The following is a 12759-nucleotide window of genomic DNA, read 5'->3' as shown; positions in this document are numbered from 1 at the left end:
AAAACCTGCAGATAAATTCACTCCTGCGAGGCATCAAAGCCTCAGGAGAACCCTGCAGCATTTGCAGCCATCCCAGAACAGAGAACAGTGCCCAAAAGTCACATTCAGCACCGATTTCCCCCACACTTCTCCCTGCAGTGGCCAAAGCTCTGTTTGTTCAAGCAGGTCTGACCTCCTGAACCCCAGCCAGCGCTGGCTGCGTGTGCAGAACAACGAGCCCACGCTCAGGGACCTTTTTTCCATGTTCTTGCAGGGGATAGAAAACTCCCAGACACCCCAATCCCCATCCAATCTTCTGCACAAATCATTAGGAATCCCCTCTTCCAGCTCCCATCCCGGGGGGATGTGTTTATTGGGAATATTTCCATTTAAGCCCGCTCGGCTCTGTCAGAGTGAGCACTGCACCTGCACGTTGGGGATGTCTGGAGTGGGCTTGGATTTTCCTTTGGGTTTTGGCAGGCAGCCCAGACTGCCTCAAAAAAAAGGAGAAAAAGAAAAAAAAAAAGGACTAGAAAGACCTCACCATGTGTGAGGAACATGTGTTTCATTTGTTCAGGCCTGAGTGACGAGGGAAGGGGGTGAACACGGAGTCAGCCCAGAGGTTTTTAGGTTGGGATGGGTTTTTACTCCACCCTGGTGCAGGAAAACCTCCCTCAGAGAAGTGGCAAAAGGCAGGAAAATAGCAAAAAAGGCTGAAATTTCAGAGAAACAGCAGCTTGAGCAGCACCAGGCTGACAAGGACACAAACCCTGACCAGCTTCACATCCTTGTGCTCATCATCTTCTTCCTCCAGCTCCCAGGGTCTGGCTCAGATGAGCCTTTACTTCCTAAAAATTCACTGCAACAATGCAAATCCATCCCTGCCTTTGCAAATAAAAGAGAATTTTTTCTTATTTACAGGCTTCTGCTGCAAAACATTCACTTTTAGGCAAATAGGACTAATTGGTGAATAACCTCCCACGTAGAACGAGGTTCCCAAGTGAGCAGGGAAGGGAAACATGCCCTGATTTGGGCCAGGGCACCCTGTCACGCTTTGCTCCCAAAAATCCCTTTTCCATCTTGCTCAGGGATGCTGCCAAAAACGTTCAGCTGGAAGCTTCTCCCCCAAAGCACAAGGATTTGGCTTTTCCCCCCTGCTCAAGCTGAGGAAAATCATCTTTCCCAAACATATCCATTTGCTGTTCCTTCCCAAATCCCTTTGTGGTGCCTGTTCTCCTCCTGAAACTCCATCCTTGTCCCTGCAGATCCCCCTCTGTCCACACCAACCCTGCAAACCTTGGAATGATGTCACTGGAGAGAGGAGCAGGTTTCCAGCATTACATCAGCCTGTCTGGGCTCAGCAATCAGCCTCCTGCTCCTCAGACTTTCCATGGAAGAAATTGAGCCCAAGGAGGGGGGAAACAAACTCCAAACGGAGCCAGGGCTGGAAGAGTAATGACCCTGCACCTCGGAGCATCCATCACCCCAAACGAGCCTGGGGCTGCTGCCTGCCAGCATTTAAACAGAGAACTCTGCCAGGGGGATGTCAGGAACAAGCAGACACGGCTCCCCAAATCCCACAGTGCCTGTGGGGGATGGAAATTGCTCCCAAAGGATGAGTTTTGCTTCCCAGAGATCGCTCGGTTTTCCTCTGATGTTTTTGCAGGAGGGACCCCGGGCCAAGGGAAAGGGGACACAAACTGCCTGTGCCCTCCAGAACAGCAGGGATGGAGAGCCCTGCAGCATCCCCACTCATGGCAGATCCCAATTCCCCCTCAGCATCCCAGCCCATTCCCTGTGGAAAACGCTCCCCCAAACCAACTCGCCTGCGGGAGTCGCTGGTACCCAACCATCGGGCTACCAACTGCTTCCTTGAGGAATAATCACCAAAAAAATGTTGATTTTCCACTGGCACATCCCAGCTACAGGAGCAGCAGGATGTCAGTGGCTCCCCAGACAGGGATGAAGTCCCATATCCTCCACCAGGAATTCCCAGAGAGCACTAATCCTGGATTTTCAGGCCTAAGTTCCCCATCTCCTCAGCATTTCCCACCCTTGGCCAACAAAATCCTCAGCAGTGCCATCCTGGGCCAAAAACTGCCCAAATCATGGAATTCCAGACTGGTTTGTGTTGGGAGGGACATTAAAATTCATCTTTTCCACCCCTGCCACGGGCCTAGACCAGAGTCCTCCTAGAACTGGGCCTTAAATCTGGACTAACTCTAAGAGGCTCTGAGGCTACGCAGCTTCCTAAGGCTGATGTTTCACTTGGCACTCTGCAAAGATAAATGATAGACTGCAGGAGTGTTTTAAACATCAATAAAAGCGCTTTTATGATCTGTTTGAACAATAAAGTGCTTTGTAAGCTATCAAAGGCCCGCAGGCATTTGATACCAGCAAACTGCACTAATTATCCACACATGCCAATGCAGTTGCTTTTGCAGTTTATGAAATGGAATTTACCACTGACCAAACCAAAAAAAAGGAAAACCAAACCCAAACAAAACAAAATAACAAAAAAACCACGGAAAAAGCAACCCAAAAATCAAAAAAAAAAAAGGCTATTTTGTAATCATGACTAACAAAACTCCATCATTACAGGCAAGCCTGACCCAGTCACCAAGCTTGACTGCAGGCCAGATGGCTGAACCTGCAATTACCCAGCGAATCTAAATGAAAAACAAGAGTTTCAGCAGAGTGTATGCAAACAATCCAGCTGATGTTTCCACCCAGGCTCTCACTTTCCTCGCTGGCACCTGGCAGTGAGGGGTCAGAGGAGCCAGCGCCAGTTTGGGGTGGAAATGAAAGCCCCGAGTCACTTTTACAAGCTGGTTTGCAATTCTTATTCTGGCCCAGGTGCTGCCCCTTCCTCCCTGATAAAACCAGATGACGTCCCTGGGCACCTGTGTAAGGTGATGCTATGCTTGAGGAGTTGCCAAATGGGGCCAAATTTCACATTTTTGATCAGATCGACTGCATCACTTGGACTCTGGCACCACAAACCTCCCCATTAATTGCAAACCCATCCAGAGGCGTAATCCTCAGTAATTGCAGACATTTTCTAGGCAGCACTGCTCTCCTGGAAGAGCCCAGAGCTGTGATTTCATCCATATGTCTCAAGTGCACCATTTTAAAGAGGATCCTTTGGAAAATAATAATAAAAAAAAAAAAAATAAAAAAAAAAGGCAAAGCAGAAGGAATGACGAGAAAAGCAGCGAGCAAATGGAGAATTATTAGGAGACTGGGGAAAGCTACAGACATCTTCAATAAAGATCCCTAAATGCTGGCTCAGGAGGTTTTATTTTCCATCCTCTCACACCATGGTATATGGTGGTGGTGTAAAACATCCCCTCTGTGCACTCCCTGAAAGGCTCCGCAGCAAAGGAGGTGAAATCAGATTTGGCAGGGCCAGCAGAGCAGGCAGCCAGCTCTGTAAATTACCTGCTGAAAGCAGCCTGCCAAGGCAGGGAAAAAAGAAATGGGAACATGGATCCGTGGTGCATCCTGACAGACAAATCCAGGGTAGTCAAAACCCACTAATTTTTAGAAATGTATTTTTTTGAAGTTTAACAACAACTTCATAAATCTGAGCTTTTCCTGTTCCTTCCCGAGCCTCTGGGCTGAGCCTAGATCCTGTGGGACGTGATGGGTCCAACTCTGAGCTCATGAGGAGCCTCACTGAGCTCAGGGGAGCTGTTGGAATGCTGCTGATTGGAAGATCGCAGAATTCCAGGATTATTTAGGTGGGAAAAGGCTCCAAGATCAAGTCCAAACTGTGCCTGATCCCCACCTTGTCACAAACCAGGGCCCTGAGTGCCACATCCAGGGGTTTCTTGGACACCTTCAGGGACGGGGACTCCAAACCTCCCTGGGCAGCCCCTTCCCAAGGCCTGAGCACCCTTTCCATGAAGAAATTCCTCTTGAATTGAGGAATTTCTTGCTTCTCCTCTATCAAAAGTGTCCCCCCACACCTTGGCACTGCTGTTGATGTTTGCACAGGACCCTCCTGCCACCAGGAACAGCCAAGACAGAGGTGCTGAGGCAAAATTTGGTCTAAATGTGAATTAGACGTGGATTTAGACCTGAGGCTCCCATGGGATGTCCCTGGGAGCTGAGAAAAGTCCAACTTAAATTCTCCAAGTTCACTGCACCCCAGCACATCAATCCTGGGAGTAGAGAGAGAGTCAATCTCCTCCTGGAGTTGTTTGATGTGTTAACAACAGATCTGCCTGCAAGAGGAGGCTCTGAAACGTCTCCATCCTCAAAACCAGCAAAAAACCCCCTAAAATGCACCCACACGTATAAAAACGTGCCTTCATTTCTACCCCTCCCACTAAAGCAAAAGCTTTTGATCCAACATTGCAAGCTCAGAGTGGAACAACCTACAAAACTTTAAAAATAAAAGCCCTTTCCAGAGATGAAAACACCACAGCCAAGAGCATGGGAAGGGAAGGAGAAAGCCCTGACGAGAGTGAAATGAAATCTGGGATTATCAAGCGCAGGGATAATTGGGGTTTTTAAGTGTAAACAAGGCCCAAGATGAAAAGAGAGGAGGCATTTCAACCCCAAGAGCACCTGAAGGGCCCCAATGTCTGGGCTGGGAGCATTGATGTGTCTGTCCTGCTTTGTCCTGTGGTGCCTTGCAACTCTCAGCAGCCCTAAGAGCACCTCTGGCACCCTGCCCGGCCTCTCTGGCTCATCCCAAATTGTTTTCCCTCCATTTCTGATGTCTTGATTTCACTCGTGGTCTTCAAAAAAAAGTCAAAACAACACAAAGGAGGAGAGGGAATCAAAAGCAGCATCTTTCAGCATCCTCCAGGGCGCTGTGTCCCGTCCCAGGACAGGCTTTGGCACAATTTTTGTCAGCCCCTCCTGGCCACAGGTGGCTGAGATCAGAGGAATCCACTTTTTTTGGGTTTTACAGCACCAACTGCACCACTGAGACAGAGTTATGGCACTCAGCTGCATAAAATAACTTCCTCTTGTCTCTAAAGGAGCCAAAAGTGACCTTAAAAAGCAGTATATTCATGCTCTGAGCTTTTCCACACATGAGAAAAGTCATTTCAGCCACTCCAGGCACTGCTGCAAACCAAGAGGGTCAAAACCCCACTTAACCCGTGGGACAACGCTGCAAAATTTTACACAGATGAACCAAAAATAATCAGCAGCAAAACAGCCACTTGTTCCTAGGCTGTCCTCAGCAGTTTAGCCATAACCTACTCAATTTTTTACTCATGTCCACACCACAATTTAATGATGCCAACTCCAGCCCTGGAGCCAGGGGCTGTACAAGACTTTTATCAGCACACGATAGTCCCTGACTGGCAAATCAGAAGGCAAAATGGGAAATGCAGGAGGAAAATGCAACAGCAAGGTCTGAACAAAGCTCCTTTTGCTCATCAGGCCACCACTGGAGTAACACAGAGCAGAAAACCAGGGCTGGGCCTCTCCCCACTGCACAAACCAAATTTCTTAGTCAACTTTTTACCTCAGATGCCTCCAAACACCCCCACAAATGGGGTTAAGTTCACCCCATCCAGCCCAGAGAGGGAAACATTTCCCTACCACAGACTTTGGGCAGCGCTTTCCCCACACAAAGATCCAACCCAGGGTTATGGGATTGCCCTGCTCCCTGCTGGGATCCAGCACTGAAAGGTGGCTCCCGTGATAGCCCATGGGCAGAAAATGGGCATCACTGGGGTGTTTTGGGAAGTCTCCCTGGGTTTCAGGCTGAAGATGCTTTTTTTTTCTGTGAAAGAAGAAGCTTTCCCGAGCTTTCCCCTCTCTCTATTCCTACACTCAACCACCAGGACTTGGTTTTAATTCACGTTTAAAGAAAAGCACATTAAAAGGAGCACCTTTTCCCTCTAAAACTGAGGCACATCGACGTGTCTTGACTTCCCCCAGTGCTGCTGCACCACAGAACAGCTCTGCCTGCAGCAGGGAAGGTGTTTATCCTCCACCACGGGCTGGATTTTTGTCCTTCCCTCTCTCCCTGCCAAAAAATCCCTTTGCAGTCTCACCCAGGCACAGCTTGAAACTTCCCAACTTCCCAACCCTGCAAGAGCCCGTCCTGCCGTTTGTAAACTCCTGTTTTGAACAACAAACCCAGCACAAAACTCAACTTGTACAACCTGAGCTTGGGGCTCGGCCCCTTTTCAACCCTCCCCAGTGCTCGTACAGAGACCCACACAGCCTCCCAGCTAATTGAATTTTAATGAGAGGAAGTCATTTTTCCACTGGAAGACTGTTTTGCTAGAGGAATATTTTGAAACTCCTCTAACCTTTCCTGCCAGGCTTTTCAAATTTTTTTAATTTTTTTTTTTTTTCCCCAGCAGAACATGAGTGAGGAAGTTCCCATCCGGGCTCTCGAGCTGCTCCCCTCACAACCCCAGCCAGGGCCAGCCCTTCAATAATTACAACCTGCAGAACAAAAAGTGTTTGGGGTTGGTTTGGTTTCAGTCCTGACAAGGAGGATGTGAATTCCCACTGCTTTACAGCTCTTGTGCTGAGACACAGCCAATCCCAGCGCTGTCTCCAATCCCACTCCCACCTCACTGGGTTATTTTAATTTCCAGCCAAAGTGACAAACTCATCAGAGCCTGGCAAACCCATGGATGCAGAAAACCTCGTTAGCTGGGCTTTGCAGAGCAGCCCCTGGGGGACAGCAGCACCTTCATCTCCTGCATGTGCTCCAGAAAAGCTCAGCTTTCCAGGAATACATAAATTTCACAGCTTCCACCCTTTCCCCATTGTTCTGAGGCTTTGCCTGCACAATTCCTGCTTAGCCTCGCAGAAAGGAGAAGGGGGGAGGCAAAGGAAATGAAGTTGCTGAGATATGAAGGAAATTAGGTTCTAGTCCACTGCCTTCAGAAAACCTATTCCACCCCAGTGAAAGCTGCTGGAGTCTTGAGGACTGTGTGAGGAGGGTGACAAAAAAAAAAAAAATAAAGGATAAAGATCAGAACGAGAGGAGGTTTCTATCCATGTTGTATAATATCAGTACATGTAAGACAAAGAAAAAAGAGTATTTTCTAATTATCCAGTTCTCATAAGTGCCAGCAAGATCTTGTAGCTGCAGCTCAGAGCCAGAACAGGCAAGAGAATCCTTTCCCTCCCAAAACTGAGGAGGTCTCACAGCCCCTCAGAGTTTAAGGCCTTTTCAGCAAGGGAGCCATGGCCATGGAAAGGGCTAAAAGAGGAGCAGGGAGAGCACTTCCACCCATCAACACCTGGGTTCAGTTCCCTTCCTGGCAGAGGAATCAGCTGTCCCAAAGTCAGGTGAGCCCTGAAGGCCACCTGGGAATACCCCAAATTTCAGGGGCAGCTATGGAAATCCTGTTATTTTACAAAGTGCACGTTTTTCATCCAGCCTGGATGTGATACCAATTCCTTTAACTGGATCTACTGGACCTGAGCTGGAGAAGAACTCACCCCTTCATGTAACAGCTCAAAACACAGCATCCAGTGCTGAAATATTTGGCAGAACGTCCAACACTTGTGAAAGACACTCCAGTGCCCACTAAACCCAGCTTTTACTTTCCATTTTAATTGTTCGACTTCCCAGGGAACGTCTCTTAATTTAATACAATTTTGAGATCCAGCCCTCCCTCTGTAACTGGGACTTTGGCAGAAATATTCAGCCCATGCATTCCTGCTCTGTTTACAGCAGGCCAGCTCCCAGATGTTGGTAATATTAAACAGACTGGAACTTTCCCTCTGAGTGGCAGCAAAATGCAGACAAGAACTGGCTCTGCCACGGCTCTAATTAGCCATGGATAGGAGATATTCCCCATCCCTCTGCTGGGCTGGGGAGGCCCTGGAGACCCAGCTCTTCCTTCACTTAAATTCCATAAAAATAAGGAGCTGGAGATCGATAGGGCTTGGTTTACACCCCGTTGCACTTGGTGGTGATTTTAGGAAGCAATTCCAGCTCACAAGGAAGATCAGGAACGGGATTGTCATCCCCAGGAAAGTCTCACAAGTGCAGCAGAGCACAGAAGTTGATTTTGCCAGGGAAATGCATACATTAAACAAGCTGCTGAACAGTGGGAAAAAGCTTCTCCCATCTGTACCTTGCCTATAAATAATGCTCTGCCTCTCTGCTTCCATCACAGGAGCTCATGGGAACATCCCACCCCTCAGGATTTTGCTTTGCCTTTGGAAGCAGAGTGTGGGAGGTGACAGGGCTGCCACCCAAGCTGTCAAGGAGAGTCCCCTCGTGTCATGGAGCAAAAGAACCAGGAATCCATGGCCAATGTGTGGAAAAAGAGCAAATTCCTACAGCCCCAGGGTGAACTGGGACTTAGGAGGGAGCTGCTTCCCTCAGCCTTCGTTCGCTGCCCCTGCAGCTCTAAATCCCAGCACGGCAATGAATGAAAACCTTGTGAGCCCTTCCCACGTTAAATGTGCCAAGAGCTACAAAATCCCAGGGCAGAGAGGGGCTAGAACCCCAGCAAGGCCTTGAAACCAGAGAACCAGAGGAGCTCTCTCCAACAAGGTCACCCGGCCCCCAGTTTTCATCCTTACTGCGAAAAGTCAAAATAAAAACTTCAGAATTACAAACAACAGCGTTCTGCTATGCAAAAACCCAACAAAAAGGTCAAAAATGAGCTGGAAGTCTCTCATCATCCCCGTGGAACACCTCCAGAGCTGCTCCTTGCCATGGCTCACCTCAAAGACCTCCTCATCCAATATCCTGGTGCCGAACACGATGATGCCGTTGACGTCGATGATGGGATGCTCACTCCTGTCCAGGAACTTGGTGATTTTCTTTTTACAGTCCAGAACCAAGGTGACATTTTTCTTCTGCACACTCAGAGCCACTCGGTGCCACCTGTGAGAACACAGCCCGCAGAAGGGTCAGGCAGAGCCCTGGGCTTTGCAGAACAAGGCAATGATTGTACAAAAATGAACTTTCAGGGACTGACGTTCTGCAAACCTTCGTGGAAATCCTCTTTGAGGTGAGCCCAAAGGGTTCACTGGCAAGAGAAATGCTGAGTGACAGCTTTCATCCCTCCAAGTCAGGCAGGAGAGGGCCAGTTCTGGCTTCAGCAAGAAGCAGGGATAAACACCACACAGATGACTCCCCTTTCCACCCTCTTTTTAAGCCCTGCACAAACCTCAGCGTGGGTTTTGCACGACAAACTGATTTATTTTTAAGGCCCTTCGCAGCAAAATCGATGTTCCTATCCCCACAAGTACCAGACAGCGGCACTGGTTGCTCATTTACAATTCTTACAGATGTCAAATGAATCCACTGAAGGCCAAAATGACAGACTGGGGCACCTGTCAGCAGCCAGGGGTGTGCAAACACATTTCTACAGGCATGACTCCTCTTTTACACAACGTTCAACATGCTGGCATCCATACAAACAACGAACTGTTTTTTCCTTGGTGCACAAAATGTCACTTACTTGCCATCTGCTAGGTTAATGCCTCTAAAGAGAGGATAGTCTTCTGGGCCTGGCTTTCCTGTATGGTCTTCATACAGGAATACAGGAGATCTACCCAACTCCACACCAATTTGCTGGATCCCTTGCTCATTGTAAATTGAGATCAAGAAGGACTGACCTCCTTTCTTCGCTTTTACAGTGGTTAGAATGGAGAAGTCCTCTGGGAAGGGGGAAGCTGGAGTGGAAAAGCAAAGAGGTTAGTGAGGCTTCCTCAAAAATCAATCCCTACACAAAACAGTCTGCAACATCAGCAGCCCTAAAAATGTATACAGGGCCAGGTGAAGATCTGGCTTTTCCCCAGATACTCTGGAGTGAAACCCCTGTGCTGAGGAAACAGAAATTCTACAAAAGCTGGCTTAAATTTGTATTATTTGCACCCAACCCTTCCTCAAGAAGCTCCCCTAAAGTTTTTTAGGAGACAAGGCAAAAACTTTCTGCTATGTACATCATTGGGGGGGGCTCCAAATGGACTTAAGATGCCAAAGGGACAGAGGAAATCAAGCATCAACACAATCTTGAAGGGTTTTGTTTAAGGGAGTAGGGAATTGCATCAGGATTTGTCCATTCCAGACGAGAACAGAGCAATTTGTGGTTTTGGCTTTCAGGGTTGCTGTGGACACACACAAAAAAAAAAAATCTGAGAAAGGAAATAAATCTGGCAATCAGTAGAAAATGCCAATTTGTCTGCTTATTAAACAGCATCTCATTTCCTGGCTTTTTCTCCTCTCAGGAAAGAACTGGGTCTGATCACAGGTGATTTCTGTCTTTATTTCTGCAAGGTCTGCAGGATTAAAGCCATGAAATCCTGTCAGTACATGGTCAATCTGCAAGGCCAGACACACACATCTACAGTTTCGAGTCAATCTGGGCATCACCCTGTTGCAGAAACCCAAACTCCCCTGTTTGGGTTTCTCTGCCACTCAGACCGAAAAAAATGTGCCCAGACTGAAAATCCTGGATGCACACCCCAAACAGGGCAGCTTAAAAACCACCAGGAGCACTCCTAAAGAAGATTTCTTGATCAAATGATACACACAACCCCCTCAGATGCTGCATTTCAGAGCATGGGCCTTGCAGGGACTCTCCCCTTGGAGGTCCAGGCTTTCCAAACCAAGGATTGCTTTGTACCTCTGGAGAAATCTTCAGGCACAGCAGGGCAGAGCAAAGTGGGGCAGCCCCACCGTGGGGTTTGTGACACGTGTGGCACTGGTGGCACCCAGGGGACACAGGGATCCTGTTTAAACTGCAGATGTGCAGCCAAATAAACCACAAAAAGCAGCAAGCTCAGTGCCCAGAAGCTTCAAATAGATTTTCTTCGCTACTTCAGATTTTTCCTAGATGGCATCCCAAGGGGATTTGACCCAGGGAGGGGATGAGGAACGTGGCAGTGGGGAGTTCTTGGCACCACAGCAAAGCTGGAGTTCAAACACAGAGGCCCTGAGCTCATCCTCTTCCTCTTCTGCTGGGAGATGCTTGAATTTTTAGGAAGGAAATGTTTTAAATGTATTTATCTCCCTTCAGCAAGGAAGGGGATGAGGCAGAAGCTGCACCAAAACCGGAACTGCTACAGAGCAAAGGGAGGTAACTGAGGATACCTTTCCTGCAAGTTAAGCCCCCTCACCTTGGGTAAATAACATTTGGGAAGCAACAGAAAGCAGCACTCTGCAGAGAGGCCTCTCAGTCAGGAATTAAATGCCATTATAGCCTGATTTATCCCCAGGACACAGCCCCGGATATCTGGCAAAAGCAGCACCCGATTGTGGTGCCTCCCACAGGATGCCCTGAGCTTTATCCCCCTCCCCTGTGCACAAACCCTCCTGGAGCACTGAGAGAGGACCATATGCCTTCCTGGCTCCAATTACAGCCTACAGATTTGGGCCTTTTATGTAAAATAGTTCATGTCCAAAATTTCATTAGGAACCCACAATACAGTACCTTTCAACTCGGACAAGCTGCCAACTCATTAAAAAGCTGCTTTTAATTTTTTTTTTCATTATTATCAAAATGTCTCCATGGTGATGTGAGTTTCTCAACCCAAATAATCATAATGGATGAATTATAGCTGACATTACTCTGTTACTGCTCTGCTGTCCTGGCAAAATAACAATGCCTGCACTGTCAGAGCCAGAAATGACCCAGGCTGCTGCACGATGGATGAAAGCACATCCCCACCCACCCCAATACTGATAAATACATCCTCATAAATACACCAAGCACGGAGAAATTGACCCAAATCCCTCCACAACAATGGAGACATCCCTCCAACAAAGGCTTTGGGATGGAGTCCTCGTCTTTGATTCACTCCTCAAACAAGCTCACGCTGCGAGGTGCTGCGCATCCATCGCTGCACCAGCGCCGGCTCTGGCTCGGCATCCCCCTCCCACCCCGTGGCCAAAGCCTTTCAAAATTGCTCCAGGGGACCTCCTGCAAGGCAGCTGCTTGGGGGGGAGCCCCCAGTCCTGCTGAAGCTGAAGGAGCTCCAGGGTGGGCACGGCTGAATCCGTGGGATGCTCCAATGGATGAGCTGGAGTGAGGCTGAGCCTCTTCCTTCTCGAGCAGCATGGTTAAAGGCTCTTGTACAACCTCGTGGGCTCTGAATGGGGCAAGTTGTGACCTTCCTCCTAATCCAGGCATACCCAAACACAGCCTAAAACAGAGTCCTGCTCCTGATCTGGGAAGGGCAGGAAAGCTTGAGCTGCTGGATAGCAAAAATCAGGAAAAGCAGTGAGCTGATCCCATTCCTGGCACAAACACAAAGCAAGAAGGTGGCATTTCCAGAGCCTTTAAAGTTTTCCCCTTCAAAGGAAAGCTGTTTTCCACTGGTGTCACCAATTTCTGGCCTTTTCCTTCATCTGAGGAGACTCTCAACTGTGCAATGGCCTGTTTTCCTCAGGGGTGACTGCTCGAGCTCTAACAGAGATTTCTGAGAAGGCAAATGACAATTGCAAATTTGATGGGAGCACACAAATGACATTTTGTTGGCTGCCACTGAAACCCTGGCCTTTCTTGCTTCTCCTGGAAGAGCACAGATTTTGCTGGGAAGCAGGACTTCTTTAGGGAGCTGGGACAAAAAGCATCTCAGCAGATTTTTCTCACTCTTTTGAGTTTGAAAAAATGAGTTTTATATATATATTTATATATATACACACACACATACATCTTGCTTTGATGGCTGTGGCAGCAGAATGCAAAGCCCATGAAATTACATCTTAGAAAAGCAGCAACTTCTAATTAGCACAAAATATTCTGTGCAGAGCTCGTTTGCCAAGGGTGCTCCAGAGCAGAGAGGGAAAGTTCTGCTCCGACCCACCCTCCTGGTGACACC

The 12759-nt window shown here is 48.2% G+C and overlaps 1 protein-coding gene across 2 annotated transcripts in view; it reads right to left on the bottom strand.

Annotated features, from left to right (window-relative positions):
• The window catches only part of COL5A1 (collagen type V alpha 1 chain), a 133344-nt gene that overhangs the window by 88212 nt on the left and 32373 nt on the right, over positions 1–12759 (bottom strand). For both annotated transcript variants that reach the window (XM_069031576.1, XM_069031577.1), the window contains exons 3-4: positions 9396–9609; positions 8653–8815 (exon numbers count right to left, since the gene is read on the bottom strand). In XM_069031576.1, coding sequence (XP_068887677.1) covers positions 8653–8815; positions 9396–9609 — 377 coding nt within the window. The remainder of the gene's footprint in view (positions 1–8652; positions 8816–9395; positions 9610–12759) is intronic.

This window comes from Aphelocoma coerulescens, chromosome 17 (genome assembly GCF_041296385.1).
Source record: "Aphelocoma coerulescens isolate FSJ_1873_10779 chromosome 17, UR_Acoe_1.0, whole genome shotgun sequence".
Lineage (NCBI taxonomy): Eukaryota > Metazoa > Chordata > Aves > Passeriformes > Corvidae > Aphelocoma > Aphelocoma coerulescens.
This window is presented reverse-complemented; position numbering and strand designations above follow the sequence as displayed.